Source organism: Salvia hispanica, chromosome 6 (assembly GCF_029641045.1).
Source record: "Salvia hispanica isolate PSC_SH4W2 chromosome 6, Shi_PSC_v1, whole genome shotgun sequence".
Taxonomy (NCBI): Eukaryota; Viridiplantae; Streptophyta; class Magnoliopsida; order Lamiales; family Lamiaceae; genus Salvia; species Salvia hispanica.
Window position 1 is genome coordinate 47352704 of NC_142697.1, and position 19255 is coordinate 47371958.

General features: G+C 39.9%; 4 protein-coding genes across 4 annotated transcripts; all 4 read left to right on the forward strand.

Annotated features, from left to right (window-relative positions):
* Positions 1 to 651: 651 nt before the first annotated feature.
* On the forward strand, positions 652 to 4324 carry LOC125204939 (26S proteasome regulatory subunit 7-like). Its single transcript, XM_048103713.2, has 10 exons — positions 652 to 814; positions 1373 to 1454; positions 1544 to 1635; positions 1716 to 1793; positions 2025 to 2086; positions 2582 to 2726; positions 2830 to 3048; positions 3140 to 3321; positions 3686 to 3861; positions 3940 to 4324. The coding sequence occupies exons 1-10, from the start codon at positions 728 to 730 to the stop codon at positions 4095 to 4097; spliced, it is 1281 nt and encodes a 426-aa protein (XP_047959670.1). The 5' UTR covers positions 652 to 727; the 3' UTR covers positions 4098 to 4324.
* A 1354-nt stretch (positions 4325 to 5678) lies between these two features.
* On the forward strand, positions 5679 to 9229 carry LOC125204938 (cytochrome P450 71D9-like). The gene is made up of 2 exons (XM_048103712.2): positions 5679 to 6728; positions 8388 to 9229. The coding sequence occupies exons 1-2, from the start codon at positions 5841 to 5843 to the stop codon at positions 9021 to 9023; spliced, it is 1524 nt and encodes a 507-aa protein (XP_047959669.1). The 5' UTR covers positions 5679 to 5840; the 3' UTR covers positions 9024 to 9229.
* A 3411-nt stretch (positions 9230 to 12640) lies between these two features.
* Positions 12641 to 15296, forward strand: LOC125207014 (desmethyl-deoxy-podophyllotoxin synthase-like). The gene is made up of 2 exons (XM_048106224.2): positions 12641 to 13534; positions 14455 to 15296. The coding sequence occupies exons 1-2, from the start codon at positions 12647 to 12649 to the stop codon at positions 15088 to 15090; spliced, it is 1524 nt and encodes a 507-aa protein (XP_047962181.2). The 5' UTR covers positions 12641 to 12646; the 3' UTR covers positions 15091 to 15296.
* Positions 15297 to 16541: 1245 nt separating this feature from the next.
* On the forward strand, positions 16542 to 17054 carry LOC148924060 (uncharacterized). Its single transcript, XM_089061674.1, has one exon. It carries the CDS (start codon positions 16542 to 16544, stop codon positions 17052 to 17054), a length of 513 nt encoding a protein of 170 aa, XP_088917800.1.
* Positions 17055 to 19255: the final 2201 nt, after the last annotated feature.

Genomic DNA, 19255 nt, shown 5'->3' on the forward strand with positions numbered 1-19255 from the left:
CCGAGCCACATTATTAGACTACACAATCTATATTATTAAACAAAAAAACGTACTCCCTCCGTTCCATAGTAGTAGAGTCATTTTGCCATTTTGGTACGTTCCATAGTAGTAGAGTCATTTCGTTTTTTGGTAAAAGTCAACACATTTCTTTCCACCTACTTTACTCTCTCTTACTTTATTCTCTCTACATCTCTCTACCTTTTTCATTTCCTATTTTATTCTTCATTTACATAACTCACCTAACACAACTTTTTCTTAATCTCCGTGCCGAAAAGAAATGCCTCCACTACTATAGAACGGAGGGAATACATTATTAGACTACATAATCTACATTATTAGATAACACGTGACATTAAGCTAACGATTGCATCACAAAATCCAACTGGAATTTGCTTTCATTTTTGATAGAATTTCACTATTGATTTGATCACATCCCTATCATAATATCCCTATCATAGTATGTGATTATGAATTTAGTAAAAGATTGTGTTAAATTTGACAATAAAAAAATAAAATAAAAAACTAGAATTTCCTAAACTGGGCTTTGTGACACACTAGGCCCATATCTTATTAGGCCTGCAAATCGGCCCATTACTAATTTCACAATACAATTCGAATAGTAATAACTTGTTTTTCACTCCTTAAAATTGCTCACTTCTTCTTTCTCCCCAAGAAAGGTTTCACTTCACCGAAAACCAGAAGAAAAATTTGATTACAATTTGGGGAGATGGCGCACGATCCAGAGGATGAGATCAAGGACGAGAAGAACCCTAAGCCACTCGATGAGGATGACATCGCCCTCCTCAAAACCTATGTAAGTGTTTTCTCTTCTCTCAATTTTGTTTATTAGCCCTAATTTACCGGATTCTATTGCTTGTGTGTTTGTGTCTCTGGACATTAAATAGCTGAAATTCGGTGCTGTTTATCTTTGTAACTCGTGCTTTTTTTATTTTTGTAGACTGAGGGAATTAGGATCTAGCTGATGAATGTTTTTAGTGGAAATTGGATTTGTTTAGTTTTCCATGAATTTAATTAGCTGATTGTCGGACTGAACTTAGGTAGTTTTAATGTTATTGATGATGCTTCGTGTATGCTAATTGTAGATGGTTTTGGTTCTGAACTGGGATGTGCTGAAATTTCTGCTTTTTGCTAATTTTTAGCTCAATTAGCAAGTGCTTTTAGTATCTGCTGAAAATTTAGAGAACTTTCTGTTTACTATTTTTGAGCTTAATAATTTCTAATTCCTGTATTTTGAACTGGGAAAGTTTTTTTTTTAATGTGTAAGCAGTTGTTACGCCGACTGGCTTTGTATGGGGACACATGGTATGTTTCGGTGTGGCAATTGAAATTGTTTGTATGTTGGTATATGCAGGGTTTGGGACCTTACTCGAACAGCATAAAGAAAGCTGAGAAGGAAATCAAGGAGATGGCAAAGAAGATTAATGATTTATGTGGTATGCAAATGTGCTGCTTCCGCTCTCATTTTTGTGCCTAGTTAGTATACTATTTTGTTGCTAATCTGCAGTTTTCCAATTCATAACAGGTATTAAGGAATCGGACACAGGTTTAGCTGCACCAAGTCAGTGGGATCTTGTATCTGATAAGCAAATGATGCAGGAGGAACAACCTCTTCAGGTATTACTTTCTAGATGTCTACTAAACATCCCTCTAGACTCACAACTTGTGATATAGCTTTTCCCCCCCTCTTGGTATAGGTTGCACGATGCACAAAGATTATCAATCCAAACACAGAGGATGCTAAATATGTTATAAATGTCAAGCAGATTGCCAAGGTATGTTCTTGCCTCATTCTTAGATTTGCCCCAATAATGTTTTTATTGTTCATTCCTGTAAAAATAAGAAGAGATGGGTTAACACCGCCTTATCTATACATATATCTAACCTCTCTTGTATCCTACCTCATACTAGTGGCAGTACTTGATTGACATTTATACTTTTCTTTTGTTGCTAATGTTGTGTGGTTAATCTTGTTTATCATGATTCATGTGTTTTTTCTGTTGCAGTTTGTTGTGGGACTGGGTGATAAAGTTTCACCTACTGATATTGAAGAAGGCATGCGTGTCGGGTGAGATTTTCCATCTTTATTTTCATCTGTCCAAGCAATCGGTTTATCTGTAGCAGTCATTTTTTCTTGTGGACCTAAAGTGTCTTGATGCATTGCACAGTTGGAGTTTTCATGGTTTATTCTTCTCTTTACTGAACTGTATGTGTGATGTTAACTCACTGTCTCCCACTAAGAATTGGGTTAATCAGCGCATGAATATCCATTGACTCTGAACATATTGTGATCTGAGAATTCCTGTCCTTTAGGACCTGAATATTTGTCTTCTCCTCTTATCTTGTTCATTGCGAAAGTGAGATGGCTTAGGACCTAAAAGAATTCACCAATCCACAGTTGTTACTTTTTATTGATAAGCAGATATAGAAGATAAACTGTATACATTATCTTTCTGGAGTCGGCATGCTTAAGCCTGAGATTCTGATTGCTGGTCGTGTGGGGTTTTCTTATTTGTTTCTTTTGCTGCCCGTAATCTGAAGTTTAATGCCTGTTCTCTTGCAGTGTGGACAGGAATAAATATCAAGTTCAGATCCCTTTACCTCCAAAGATTGATCCAAGTGTTACAATGATGACAGTGGAGGAAAAGCCAGATGTTACATATAATGATGTTGGGGGATGCAAGGAGCAAATTGAAAAGATGAGAGAGGTTTGTTATGTGATGATGCTGTAATGTTGTCGGCATGCCCTATAATTATAGGTTTAATTTATCAACCGGAACTGAATTTATGAATATTAACGGTTATCCTCAGGTGGTTGAGTTGCCTATGCTTCACCCTGAAAAGTTTGTTAAGCTGGGGATTGATCCTCCAAAGGGTGTTCTGTGCTATGGTCCTCCTGGAACTGGCAAAACTCTGCTAGCAAGAGCTGTGGCTAATCGAACTGATGCATGCTTTATCCGTGTTATTGGTAGTGAGCTTGTCCAGAAATATGTTGGTGAGGGAGCTCGCATGGTTCGTGAACTATTTCAGGTGCCACACCCTCTGATTTGCTATTTTCCTTGCACATTATCATCTTAATTGGAATGTACTTGATGTATCTTTTCTCTGTTCCCCTCTGCAGATGGCTCGCTCCAAAAAAGCTTGTATTGTATTTTTTGATGAAGTAGATGCCATTGGAGGTGCACGATTTGATGATGGGGTTGGTGGAGACAATGAGGTTCAACGCACCATGCTCGAAATCGTGAATCAACTGGACGGATTCGATGCTCGTGGGAACATCAAAGTTCTTATGGCAACAAACAGGTTCGTACTTGGTACTGTATTTTGCCTTAATTTGTAGCTTTTTCACAGTGGGCATCACTTTTAGCATGCACAGTAGTAGGATCATAACTATCAAATATGTAGGAGATGCACCTACACCGGTTCATCATCCCTTTTCCATTTGATGAATTATAACAAGTACTTACTAGCTTAGCTTATTTATGCATTTTTGAAGCCAGAGTTGTCTACTTTCTTAAGTTAAGGATACAAGAGCCACATTAAATGCATTATTGACTGAATCTTTAATAAAGCAATGTGTTTGAACATAATATGATTGCTTTTGGTCACTGAGCTTTGCATAAATTTTCCAAGCACTTCATTCATTTAACATGTTCTCTCTATGCAGACCTGACACCCTTGACCCGGCCCTTTTACGTCCTGGACGACTGGACCGGAAAGTCGAATTCGGACTGCCAGATCTAGAGAGCAGGACCCAGATCTTCAAGATTCACACACGCACAATGAACTGTGAGAGGGACATTCGATTTGAGCTTCTTGCTCGGCTCTGCCCAAATTCTACTGGTAAGATGTTAACTAATGCCTGCATTGTACCTGAAATTAATTTGATGGGATGCTAACTGGCTCTCTCTCTACATTCAGGTGCCGACATTAGAAGTGTGTGCACAGAAGCAGGAATGTACGCTATCCGTGCTAGAAGGAAGACGGTCACCGAGAAAGATTTCCTGGACGCTGTCAACAAAGTCATCAAAGGATATCAGAAATTCAGTGCCACACCCAAGTATATGGTTTACAATTAATCACTCTATCACGTTACTCTTTCTGTATGCTACGAGATACACAGCTGGAGCGACATACGTCTCAATCTTGGCTGCCAATTCGAAATGGTACGCAGTGGCAAACTCTGGCTTTATTCACCTTTTATTTCAGTTGACATTGGCATTTAGTATCTCTGCTCACTCTGTACCGAACTCTTCTTGTTTAAATGTAATTTGATCAGAATGAAAGTGAATTTATTTTGTGGATTTGTTCATTATTCAGTTTATTCAGCCATCCTTCTAGCCAACCTATATCTAGATGGTTTGAGTGAACCTATCAAATAAGGCATCCAAGTCAAAACGTGAATACTGATTACTGGCTGTTATTTAATTCATACAAACTATTTGACCAAACAGATGCTTTGGTTATAAAATTCTTACAATCTTTAGTCAAAGCTACGAAAAATAGATAGTCACAAATTTTACTTTCTTTGCACAAACAGGTACACTCGCTTTCACTATATCCATAGATTCAATAATCACACCTCGTGCTTGACTACTTTAATATGAAAAGTATTTTTTAAACCTTAGTCAACCAAAGCACAAATTAATATCTAACATTGTGGTACATATTAGAGTGTAGGGGTGGGGAAACGGTTCTAGGTTCTTGGTTAACCGAGAACCAAACCTTATTTTTTCGGTTATCGGTTAACTAAGAACTGAAAAAATAAGGTTAAGGTTCGGTCCCGGATAGTGGATTTGGGATATAGGCGGTTCTCGGTTCTAACCAAGAACTGAAAGGTTAGAATCGAAGAATTGATTAGTGAGTTTAATTTTAATTTTTTGTAGATTATTTTAATTTCATAAACCCTACACCTTTTAAGTTTTGAAAAAACAATGCTGTGATAGAAACCAAACTCTATATCCCTGTAATTTGTCTGCATTTCAAACAAGAGAAACCACGAATCATCTCTCTGATTCAATAACCAATCTCATAACAGCTACTTTGTTTATTAAATTTGGAACATCAATGTATTAGATAAATATGGATCATTAGCAAATAACTTAAAATTCTCATATTGATATAGGTACATCGACTTATCTTCCATGAAAAATTACATAGTGTTTGCAATGAAGTCAATTCAAATATCTCGTGAGCTCTTTCATCTAAATTCTCGTAGCACACTGGCGCCACTGCTTTCTCCCATGCCGGCGATGACGAGGCAACTGCTTTCTCCTCGTTGCTCTGCTCTCTCCGACGAGGCAACGAGAGGCTGCTGCTCTCTCTCACGCCGGCGACGACGAGGCTGCTGCTCTCGCCACACTGCTGCTCTCTTCGACGAGGCTGCTGTCCAACTCTCCACGCCGATGCTCTCTCCTTTGGTTCCTTCGGTGGATCGAAGAACCGGTCGGTTAGGACCGACCAGTTCCTCAAGGAACCGAACCGACTAAAGGTTCAGTTACGGTTCTCGTATTTGGTTAAAAAGGGAGTCGGTTAACCGGCTAATCGGTTCGGTTAAACTGAACCGACCGTTTCCCCACCCCTATTAGAGTGTCCACAGGGGACCACCGCGGCGGTGGACGAGACGGAGCGGCGGTCAAAAACGTTTTTTTTTTATATTTTCTAAATTTATTTGGTGATGACTAGGCGGACAAATTTTTGTGGCTGTACTGTTCCGCCTCTATTGTGGATACTCTTAAATCTTTAACCGATATTAACAAAATTTTCTATATAATCCTACATGTGCTTCAACTCAAACACAAGATAAATTTGAACACACAACTATGGAGTTTGACATCCCATCAACACTCATCCCTCTAATTCCCTTTCTCCTCTTCCTCTACATGTTTCTCAAATCTCAAACCATCTCAAAATCAGCAAAGAGTTACTCACACATCCCCGGCCCCAAACCCCTCCCTCTCATCGGCAACCTCCACCTCATGCTCCGAGCCTCCTCCGGCCCCCACCGCCTCTTCCGTTCCCTCGCCGCCAAACACGGCCCCCTGATGCATCTCCAGCTCGGCGAGCTCAACTTCCTCATCGTCTCATCCGTCGATTTCGCGAAGCAAGTGATGAGAACCCACGACACCGTCTTCGCGAACCGGCCCCACATGCTGGGGGCCGATGAGCTGTCCTACAATTCCAGCAGCATCGGCTTCTCCCCCTACGGCGCCTACTGGCGCCAGCTGCGGAAGATCTGCGCGACCGAGCTTCTGAACGCTCGGCGCGTGCAGTCCTTCCGCAGCATAAGAGAGGAGGAGAGCGCGAGCATGTGCGAATGGATCGCTTCTCGGGATGGATCGCCGGTTGATCTCTCCGAGAGGCTTTACACGTCCGCGTACGATACTACGACGAGGGCAGCTGTCAAGGCGAAAACCGGAGAGAGTGAGAAGATGATTTCTCTGTTGCTGGAGTCCCTCAAGTTAGCTTCGGGGTTCATGATGGCGGACCTTTATCCTTCGGTTAAATCGCTGCCGTTGATCAGCGGAGCACGGATGAAGTTCCGACGGATGCGTCGCAAGCTGGACGAGGTGCTCGATGCCATCATCGAGCACCATAGAGCAGCCGGCGACGGCGATGATGATGCGAAGTTTGAAGGGTTCTTGGATATCCTTCTCAAGTTTGAAAAAGATGGGACTATAACTATCAACAACATCAAAGCAGTGCTCCTGGTATGTCTTTTTTTTTCCCTGCATAAATTTAGAATTAGAATTTAAAATTATACTTCTATCTGTCCTCCATTAATAGTCACACTTCATTTTTACCATAAATAGTAAGCAGGTCCCACATTCCACTAACTCAATTCACTCACATTTTATTATAAAACTAATATAAAAAAATGGGTCCCACATTCCACTAACTTTTTCAACCAACTTTTCTTTACATTTCTTAAAATCTGTGTCCGGCCAAAAAGTGACTCCTAATAGGGGACAGAGGGAGTAATATCCATCTCAAAGTTACGACTCGTATTCCGTTTCGGGTTGTCACTCGGTATCAGCCCACCAGTGAAACGAAACAGGTATGATCTAGACTTATTGGTTGAAATGGACTTCAATTGAGTCATTTTTAAAGGCACACAGCCCATGCCCAAGACCAGCCCAGATAAAACCCAAGTCTACTAATTCTATATCTTAATTACTTCTACTACTATGATTTTAATAATTGTCATTTTGTGTATGTTTATCCTAAATTTTTAATTTATTATATCTAATAAAAGTAATTTTTATGTGTAACCACTTACCAAGTGGGACTGGGCTGAGTCCAGATTTATAACAAAAACCCAACCCAACCCAACCCCCTTATATTGTGGGCTTGTATTGGCCCAGCCCATTTGTAATCTAGATAAATCACTTTATTTTGTTTAAGGCATATTCGGAACGTACTCCTTTAGAAACCTGGAGCGGATCACCTTATTCAAATAATACACCATTTCATACTACACTAATAAAATAATGACATGTGGATATTTTTTAAATTAATAAAATAAAAGACTAAAAGATTAATCATCATACACCAACATTTTAATTAATCAAACCAATAAATAAACGTACTTCCAATTCCATCTTGTTGGAGGAGATACACCATATTACTTCAAGTCATGAATGCAAATTTTCGAGCTGCTCATTCTTGAAACACCATTATTGTTCTTGAAATTTCACTTTCACTTTGTTATTTATCATTCTTTTATTTTTTCCCCTTTTTCTTCCCAATAGAAATTCCACTCTGATGTTTTTTAATTGTGGTTGTTCATCCTGTCTATGATAAATTTGTATTCAGAAATACAGAAAGGAATCAATATAAACTAAAATTATAATTACAAGAAATTAATAATATAATCCGTATTAATGATGGCACTTAGGCAACGCGGAGGAAGAATTTGAAAAAAAATAAAATCAAAGCCCTAATCACCAAAAAACATTCATTTCAAAATTATGAATCCCTCTAATTAAAATAAAACCCCATTCTTCCATCTCTGATTTCATCCATCCCATCCATGCCATAAATTTAGATTTTGTCGAGCTACTGAAAATTGAAAAACTAGCAGCAGCAGCAGAAGGCAGCGAGTGAAGAGAAAGAAGATGATTCAGTTGTTTTTCAGCCTAATATTCACTGAAATGGCGCTGATTAAAAAATATCCATATGTCATTATTTTATTAGTGTAGTATGAAATGGTGTATTATTTGAATGAGGTGATCCGCTCCGAAAAAAACCATGTTAAAAGTTTATGAAATTTCATTTTAAAACGATTGATAACAAGTAGAAGTGCTGATAAGAGTTGCTCCATTTACATACACTTAATGTCATTTTTTGCAACATCTTTTCCATTTAAGGATATGTTCCTAGGAGGAACGGACACGTCCGCCGCTACCTTAGAATGGGCAATGTCGGAGATGATAAGAAACCCGACCACACTCAACAAGGCACAACACGAAGTAAGGAAGGTTTTCGATGACAAGGGATACATAGACGAAGATAAGTTCGATGAGCTAAAATACCTCAAATTAATCATCAAAGAGACTCTGAGGCTGCATCCTGCATTGCCGCTTCTACTCCCGAGAATGAGTTCCCAGAGATGCGAAATCAACGGTTACGAAATCCCAGCAGGAACCAGAGTGATAGTGAATGGATGGGGACTGGGAAGGGACCCTGAGTATTGGAACGATGCAGAGAAGTTTATACCCGAGAGGTTTGAGGGAAGCGAGCATGATTTCAATGGGAGCAATCTTGAATACATACCATTTGGCGCGGGGAGGAGAACATGTCCCGGCATGTTGTTCGGGTTGGCCAACGTGGAGCTTCCGCTTGCGATGCTCCTCTACCATTTTGATTGGAAAATGCCAGATGGGATGAAAGATGAGGAATTGGATATGATGGAGGGCTTTGGCGCCACGGTTAATAGGAAGCACCATTTGCGTCTGATTCCCGTTGTTAAGCGACCTTTGCGTGCAAGTGCTGTACTGATTTAGGGAGTCTTTACTCTGAGTGATGGGAGTTTGTTTGCTTGATATTGTACTCCCTCCGTCCCCTATAATTTGTCACCATTTAATTCGGCATGAGTTTAAAGAAATGTAATAAAAAGTGGGTTGAAAAAGTTAGTGGCATGTAGTACAAACAGGTACACTAGCTTTCACTATAGCCAAGAAATACAATCATCAAACCTCTTGCTTGACTACTTCAATATTAAAAGTATTTTTTAAACCTTAGTAGTCAACCAAAAACACAAATTAACAACTAGTCCCTCCGTTCCCTAAATATTGTCCTACTTTGACTTGATACGATTTTAAGAAATGTAATGAAAAATGAGTTTAAAAAGTGAGTTGAAAAAGTTGCTGGAATGAGGGTTCTACTTTTATATACTCCCTTCCTCCATGAAATATTGTCCAAGTTAGATCCGGCGTAAATTTTAAGAAATGTGAAAAAAATTGAGTTGAAAAAGTTAGTGGAATGAGCATCCCACATTTATATATTAGTTTTATAATAAAACATGAGAGTAAAGAGTTGGTGGAAAGTGGGGTTCATTTACCAAAAATAGAAAAAAAACAAAGTGGATAACTTTTCATGGACGGACCAAAATGACAAAACTGGACAACATTTCACGGATGGAGGGAGTATTAGTTTTATAATAAAATAGGAGTAGGAATGAGCTAGTGGAATATGGACTCCACTACAAAAATGGTAAAAAGTGAAATGAGACAAATTTTCTGGTGCACAGAAGTGTGTGCCGACATTAGAAGTGTGTGCACAGAAGCATGAATGTACGCTATCCGTGCTAGAAGGAAGACGGTCACCGAGAAAGATTTTCTGGACGCTGTCAACAAAGTCATCAAAGGATATCAGAAATTCAGTGCCACACCCAAGTATATGGTTTACAATTAATCACTCTATCACGTTACTCTTTCTGTATCGTACGAGGTACAACAACTGGAGCAACATACATTTCGATCTTGGTTGCCAATTCGAAATGGTACGCAGTGGCAAACTCTGGCTTTATTTGTGGTGAAGTGAATTAGACTTGGATTTGAATTTTAAGTTTAGTATTTCAAATTTATTATTCCTGATATTCGAATAATCTGTAACAGCGAGTCTTTAACTTGTTCTCTGCAGTATCTTTCTAGTCAAGTTTAGTTGCTATTTTTTAGGAGTCTTATTAGTTGCTTAGTTAGTGGATTAGTTGCTGCAGTACGTGTTTTAGTGGTTAAGCTAATATTTTTTCTGTCTATTTAAGATCGAATGATCATCACAAATTAATATTCAAGTTCTACATTCGATCATCTCTCTATCTTCATCTTTTCTCATATTACTCTCTATTATTCAAAGCAATTTAGAGCTATAATCTCTACTTATTCAAGCGGATATATTAGAGAAGAGAGTGAGAGATTTGTGAGTTAGAAACTACAAAGTGATATCTAGAGCCTTTAGCATCTTAAGGTGATATCTAGAGTCATGAGTGTTGCTTCTCCAATTCTTGATGGGAGCAACTACCAGATCTGGCAAATAAGGATGCAGGCTTTTTTGGAAGGGGCTGACTTGTGGGAGGCTGTGGAGGATGACTACGAAGTACCTCCTTTGGGAGACAATCCAACAGTAGCCCAAATCAGGGCTAACAGGCAGGAAAGCGAAGGCGAGATCCAGTCTATATGCTGCTGTCACTCCTATAATATTCAACAGAATCATGCATCTAGATTCTGCTATGAGTATTTGGGAGTTCTTGAAGAAGGAGTATGAAGGAAACAAAAGAATCAAAGCCATGAAGGCGATGAATCTGAAACGGGAACTTGAAAGGCTGCATATGAAGGATGGTGAATCAATTCAAGAATTTGCAGATAAGCTACTGCCAACAAATTAGTTGTTTTAGGCACTGATCTAGGAGATGAACGGCTGATTGAAAAACTCCTATGTTCTGCCTGAAAAATTTGAAGCAACAATAGCCTCTCTTGAAACACCAAAAAAATCTCGGAGATGTTATTTGCTGAAGTTGTGAATGCTCTTCAAGCACAAGAGCAAAGGAAGATGTTGAGGTCGGTTGAAGCAACTATTGAAGGTGCAATGCGAGCCAAAGTGAAGCATGTTAGTCCCTGGAAGAAGAAGGCAGACACCAAAATATCCAATACTGATGCTGCTGGATCTCATTCTGGAAAAGGTAGTAACGAAGCCTGCAAACATTGTGGGAAGACTGGTCACCCGTTCTTTAAATGTTGGAGGCGACCAGATGTTAAATGCAGAAAATGTGGAAAGATGGGCCATATTAATTTGATGGGATGCTAACTGGCTCTCTGTCTATATTCAGGTGCCGACATTAGAAGTGTGTGCACAGAAGCAGGAATGTATGCTATCCGTGCTAGAAGGAAGACGGTCACCGAGAAAGATTTTCTGGACGCTGTCAACAAAGTCATCAAAGGATATCAGAAATTCAGTGCTACACCCAAGTATATGGTTTACAATTAATCAGTCTATCACGTTACTCTTTCCGTATGCTAGATACAACAGCTGGAGCGACATACGTCTTGATCTTGGCTGCCAATTTGAAATGGTACGCAGTGGCAAACTCTGGCTTTATTCACCTTTTACTTCAGTTGACATTGGCTTTAGTATCTCTGCTTATTCAGCCATCCTTCTACCGAACTCTTCTTGTTTAAATGTAATTTGATCAGAATGAAAGCGAATTTATTTGGTGGATTTGTTCATGATTCAGTTTATTCATCCATCCTTCTAGCCAACCTATATCTTTCTAGATGGTTTGAGTGAACCTATCAGTGTAAGGCATCCAAGTCAAAACGTGCATGCTGCGTGCTATTTAATTTATACAAACTATTTGACCAAACAGATGCTTTGATTTAGATTTTTTTACTTTTATTATAAATTATTACAACATCTGTCCCACGATAAGAGTAACACTTTGCCATTTTGATCAGTCCCATAATAACACCCACACTTCAATATCACGGTAAGTAGGTTTCATATTCCACTAACTTGCTTTAATTCACCTCTTATTGTAAAATTAATACTCTCTCCGTCTCAAGATATTAGACTCATATACTATTTTGGGATGTCTCAACATATTTGATCCATTTCTATTTATGGTAAAAATTTACTTTACTACCAACTCCATTTACAACACTTTCTAAATTCCCGTGCCAAAAAAATGTGGATCTAATATCTTAGGATGGAGGGAGTATAAAAAGGTGGGTCTCATGTTCCACAAAGAGTAACAGAGAGTACAATCTTTAGTCAAAGCTATAAAATAGCTAGACACTACTGGCTTTCACTAAAGCCAAGACATTCAATCATCACACCTCCTTCTTCAATATTAAAAGTAGTTTTTAAAATTACTCCCCTCACTGATGTCGGGCCCGGGGGCGCATGAGGGTCGGCGATACAACCTTTTTTTCACAAAAGAAGTAGTTTTTAAACCTTAATTTTCATCGATCATAGCAACATCTAAAATTGTCAACCAATAATACAAATTAACAACTAACATGGTGGGACATAATAAATCATTGACCGATATTAACAAATTGACAGCTGAAATTTTTTATATATCATAACAACTACTTCAACTCAAACACAAGAGAAATTTGAACATACAACCATGGAGTTTAACATCCTATCAACACTCATCCCTCTATTCCCCTTTCTTATTTTTCTCTACATGTTTATCAAATCTCAAACAATCTCAAAATCAGCAAAGATTTACTCACACATCCCCGGCCCCAAAGCCCTCCCTCTCATCGGCAACCTCCACCTCATGCTCCGCGCCTCCTCCGGCCCCCACCGCCTCTTCCGTGACCTCGCCGCCAAACACGGCCCCCTGATGCACCTCCAGCTCGGCGAGCTCCACTTCCTCATCGTCTCCTCCGTCGACTTCGCAAAACAAGTGATGAAAACTCACGACACTAATTTCGCAAACCGGCCTCAGATGCTGGTGGCGGAGGAGCTGGCCTACGGCAGCACCGGCGTCGGTACCTCGCCCTACGGCAGCTACTGGCGCCAGCTGTGGAAGATCTGCAGCGCTGAGCTCCTGAACGCCAAGCGCGTGCAGTCCTTCCGCAGCATAAGAGAGGAGGAGAGCTCGAATCTCTGCGAATGGATCGCTTCCCGAGATGGATCGCCGATCGATCTCTCCGAGAGGCTTTACTTGGAGCTGTACGACATCACTTCGAGGGCGGCCGTGAAGGCGAAAACCGGAGAGCGCGAGGCGATGGTTTCGATCATTGTGGAGTCGTTAAAGTTAGCTTCGGGATTCATGATGGCGGATCTTTATCCGTCCGTTAAACTGCTGCCGTTGATCAGCGGGGCGCGGATCAAGATCCGACGGATGCGTCGCAAGCTGGACGAGGTGCTCGATGGCATCATCGAGCGCCATAGAGCAGCCGGCGACGCGGACGAGGATGCGAAGTTTGAAGGGTTCTTGGATATCCTTCTCAAGTTTGAAAAAGATGGGACTTTAACTATCGACAACGTCAAAGCAGTGCTCTTGGTATGTTTTTTTTTTCCCTACAATTTTTATTCAATGATGCATAAATTTAGAATTAGAATTTAAAATTCTAATACTTCTGTCCCAAATTACTTGAATCATATTCTATTCCGGGCCGTAACTCATTACTTGAGTAAGAGTTGTCAACTGGGTCGGCACGACTTAAACCTTGTATGGCTTAGCCTACCAGTGAAACCATGATATAGGCTCATTGGTTGACGTGAGCTCCAATTGGGTCATTTTTTTACCCTATAGCCAACTTAGGCCCATCATAAGCCTAGCCCAGGGACCAGCCCAAATAAGACCCACAACTACTAATCCTATATTTTAATTATTAGTTTATTACTATGATTTTAACATAATTTTATACCCCCTCCGTCCCCCATTACTTGACACAGTTTGCCATTTTGGTCCGTCCCCGAATACTTGACACACTTCACTTTTTCCATTTTTGGTAGTGGATCCCGTATTCTACTAACTCATTCCTACTCACATTTATTATAAAACTAATACTTTAAAAGTAGGACCCACATCCCACCAACTTTTTCAACACACTTTCCATTACATTTCTTAAAACCCGTGCCGGGTCAAACCGTGTCTAGTAATGGGGGACGGAGGGAGTATATGTTCCTTCTATCAAGTGGAAGTAAGCAGAGTCCAAATTTACCAAAAAAAAGCCCAACCCGATTCAATTGTGGGCTTGGATTGGCCCAACACATTATAAATTTAGATAAATCACTTTATTCTGTTGAAGGCATATTTGGAAATCTTCTTGATACCATGTTAAAAAACTTCATGGAATTTCATTTTAAAACAATTGATGACTAGTAGAATTATTGAGAAGAGTTACATAATTGTTATAGTTCTCCATTTACACTGTGAGACATTTTGTTTCATTTTTTCCAACATCTTTTCCATTTAAGGGTATGTTCGTAGGAGGAACGGACACGTCCGCCGCTACCTTAGAATGGGCAATGTCGGAGATGATAAGAAACCCGACCACACTCAACAAGGCACAACACGAAGTGAGGAAGGTTTTCGATGACAAGGGATACATAGACGAAGATAAGTTCGATGAGCTAAAATACCTTAAATTAATCATTAAAGAGACTCTGAGATTGCACCCTGCATTGCCGCTTCTAGTCCCAAGAATGAGTTCCCAGAGATGCGAAATCAACGGTTACGAAATCCCAGCAGGAACCAGAGTGATAGTGAATGGATGGGGACTGGGAAGGGACCCTGAGTATTGGAACGATGCAGAGAAGTTTATGCCCGAGAGATTTGAGGGAAGCGAGCATGATTTCAATGGGAGCAATCTCGAATACATACCCTTTGGCGCGGGGAGGAGAATTTGTCCCGGCATGTTGTTCGGGTTGGCCAACGTGGAGCTTCCGCTTGCGATGCTCCTCTATCATTTTGATTGGAAAATGCCAGATGGGATGAAAGATGAGGAATTGGATATGACGGAGGGCTTTGGCGCCACGGTTAATAGGAAGCACCATTTGCGTCTGATTCCCGTTGTTAAGCGACCTTTGCGTGCAGGTGGTCTACTGATTTAGGGAGTCTTTACTTTGAGTGATGGGAGTTTGTTTGCTTGATATTGTACTCCCTCCGTCCCCCATAATTTGTCACCATTTGACCCGGCACGGGTTTAAAGAAATGTAATAAAAAGTGGATTGAAAAAGTTAGTGGCACGTGGTATAAACAGTTACACTAGCTTTCACTATAGCCAAGAAATACAATCATCAAACCTCTTGCTTGACTACTTCAATATTAAAAGTATTTTTCAAACCTTAGTAGTCAACCAAAAACACAAATTAACAACTAGTCCCTCCGTTCCTTAAATATTGTCCTACTTTGACTTGATACGATTTTAAGAAATGTAATGAAAAATGAGTTTAAAAAGTGAATTGAAAAAGTTGCTGGAATGAGGGTTCTACTTTTATATACTCCCTTCCTCCATGAAATATTGTCCAAGTTAGATCCGGCGTAAATTTTAAGAAATGTGAAAAAAATTGAGTTGAAAAAAGTTAGTGGAATGAGCGTCCCACATTTATATATTAGTTTTATAATAAAACATGAGTGTAAAGAGTTGGTGGAAATTGGGGTTCATTTACCGAAAATAGAAAAAAAACAAAGTGGATAACTTTTCATGGACGGACCAAAATGACAAAACTGGACAACATTTTACGGATGGAGGGAGTATTAGTTTTATAATAAAATAGGAGTAGGAATGAGCTAGTGGAATATGGATTCCACTACAAAAATGGTAAAAAGTGTGTGCACCGACATTCAGGTGCCGACATTAGAAGTGTGTGCACAGAAGCATGAATGTACGCTATCCGTGCTAGAAGGAAGACGGTCACCAAGAAAGATTTTCTGGACGCTGTCAACAAAGTCATCAAAGGATATCAGAAATTCAGTGCCACCACCAAGTATATGGTTTACAATTAATCACTCTATCACGTTACTCTTTCTGTATCGTACGAGATACAACAGCTGGAGCAACATACGTTTCGATCTTGGTTGCCAATTCGAAATGGTACGCAGTGGCAAACCCTGGCTTTATTTGTGGTGATGTGAATTAGATTTGGATTTGAATTTTAAGTTTAGTAGTTCAAATTTAGTATTTCTGTTATTCGAATAATCTGTAACAACAAGTCTTTGACTTGTTCTCTGCAGTATCTTTCTAGTCAAGTTTAGTTGCTATATTTTAGGAGTCTTATTAGTTGCTTAGTTAGTGGATTAGTTGCTGCAGCACGTGTTTTAGTGGTTAAGCTAGTATTTTTTCCGTCTATTTAAGATCGAGTGATCATCACAAATTAATATTCAAGTTCTACATTCGATCATCTCTCTGTCTTCATCTTTTCTCATATTACTCTCTATTATTCAAAGCAATTCAGAGCTATAATCTCTGCTTATTCAAGCAGATATATTAGAGAAGAGAGTGAGAGATTTGTGAGTTAGAAACCACAAAGTGGTATCTAGAGCCTTTAGCATCTTAAGGGCGATGGAAACTGGATTAATGGCTGCAGGAGTCATGAGTGTTGCTTCTCCAATTCTTGATGGGAGCAACTACAAGATCTGGCAAATAAGGATGCAGGCCTTTCTGGAAGGGGCTGACTTGTGGGAGGCTGTGGAGGATGACTACGAAGTACCTCCTTTGGGAGACAATCCAACAGTAGCCCAAATCAGGGCTAACAGGGAACGTGTTACCAGGAAAGCGAAGGTGAGATCCAGTCTATATGCTGCTGTCACTCCTATAATATTCAACATAATCATGCATCTAGATTCTGCTATGAGTTTTTGGGAGTTCTTGAAGAAGGAGTATGAAGGAAACAAAAGAATCAAAGCCATGAAGGTGATGAATCTGAAACGGGAACTTGAAAGGCTGCAGATGAAGGATGGTGAATCAATTCAAGAATTTGCAGATAAGCTACTGGAGACTGGCAACAAATTGGCTATTTTAGGCACTGATCTAGGAGATGAACGACTGATTGAAAAACTCCTATGTTCTGCCTGAAAAATTTGAAGCAACAATAGCCTCTCTTGAAACACCAAAAAAATCTCGGAGATGTTATTTGCTGAAGTTGTGAATGCTCTTCAAGCACAAGAGCAAAGGAAGATGTTGAGGTCGGGTGAAACAACTATTGAAGGTGCAATGCGAGCCAAAGTGAAGCATGTTAGTCCCTGGAAGAAGAAGGCAGACACCAAAATATCCAATACTGATGCTGCTGGATCTCATTCTGGAGAAGGTAGTAACGAAGCCTGCAAACATTGTGGGAAGACTGGTCACCCGTTCTTTAAATGTTGGAGGCGACCAGATGTTAAATGCAGAAAATGTGGAAAGATGGGCCATATTGAAAGGATTTGCAAGGGGAATAACTCACCACAAAGAGAGGCACATGCTGCTACAGGAGAAGTGGAGCAATTGTTTGTTGCTTCGTGTCATGCCACTGGAACTACAAGTGAAGGATGGTTGGTGGATAGTGGGTGTTCAAACCACATGTCTGGAAACTAATCTATCTTCACTGAGATAGACAACAAAGATGTTGATATCACTGTGAGGATAGGAAATGGAGAATTGCTAGAAGTAAAAGGCAAAGACAATGTATTGCTTGAAGGAACCGGAGGTATGAAGCTATTATCTGATTTCTACTTTGTTCCCAAATTAGACCAAAACCTTCTAAGTGTAGGACAGTTGGTGGAGAAGGGAATGAGTGTGACTTTCGAAAATCAAAGATGTGTCATTTCCAGCAAAGATGAGAAATTACTCTTCAAAATTCCAATGCAAAATAAGTCTTTTCATTTGATCCTGCAAAAAGAGGGAGCACAGCTATGGCTTGTGTGCAAGGTGAACAGGAGGAGTTATGACATAGGAGAATGGGTCATTTTCATTGCAAAGGCCCGGAGTATATGCAAAGAAATGGTCTTGCAGAAGATATGCCTCAGCTGGAAGAAAGAATGCATGATTGTGAGACTTGTTTGGAAGGGAAACTTTCAAGGAAACCATTTCAGAGATCAAGCTGGAGAGCGAGGGAAAAGCTTCAGCTGGTCCACTCAGATATTTGTGGTCCAATGCGAGAAAAGTCTCTGAATGGGAGCAGGTATTTTGTGACAATCATAGATGATTCTACACGATTTTGTTGGGTAAACTTCCTTAGACATAAAGCAAAAGTTGATGGAATCTTCCTCAAGTTCAAACATGAGGTGGAGAATGAGACAAATTGCAAGATCAAGATCTTGAGGACAGACAATGGAGGTGAATACACCTCCAACAGATTCAAAGAAATATGTGAAGCTGCTGGTATTAAACACCAATTCACCGTTCCTTACACTCCTCAACAAAATGGAGTGAGTGAAAGGAAAAATAGAAGTATCGTGGAGATGGGAAGATGTATGCTCCATGGGAAACAGCTGGCCAAACCTTTCTGGGCAGAAGCTGTGAATACTGCGGTGCTTTTGCTGAATATATTGCCAACGAGGGCACTTACCAATCTCACTCCATTTGAAGCTTGGCATGGTTACAAGCCAAATGTCAGTAATCTGAGAATATTTGGATGTTTATGTTTCTATCTTATTCAATTGGAAGAGACAAGTTAGATCAAAAAGAGAAGGCTGGAATATTTATGGGTTATAGATCCACAATCAAAGGCTTATAGAGTGTATTGTTCAGCCGAGAATAAGGTTATTGTAAGCTGAGATGTGACCTTTTTTGAAGATAAGAAATGGGAGGAGACAGGAGATGAAAAGGGGAACAATGAAGCTCCAGAAGTGACTGCATTGAAGAGCAAAAACGAGCAAAATGGTGAAGTTGAAACTGAGTTCCTGATTGAGGAATCAATCGACCATGAACCTGTAAGAGGGACCAGGTCACTTGGTGAGATCTATGCTAGGTGTAATGTAGCATTGATCGAACCAAGTTCCATAGAGGAAGCTAAAGCAAGTGGAGAATGGTTGAATGCGATGAAGGAAGAATTGATGATGATTAACAAGAACAATACTTGGGAGCTGGTGGATAAGCCTTCACACAAAAAGGCTATAGGTGTCAAATGGATTTACAAAACAAAGTTGAATCCAAATGGCACGGTGAACAAATATAAAGCCAGGCTAGTTGTCAAAGGGTATGCTCAAGTAAGTGGTGTTGATTACTCTGATATATTTGCTCCAGTTACTAGAATGGATACTATCAGGCTATTACTTGCTGTTGCTGCTCAGAGACGA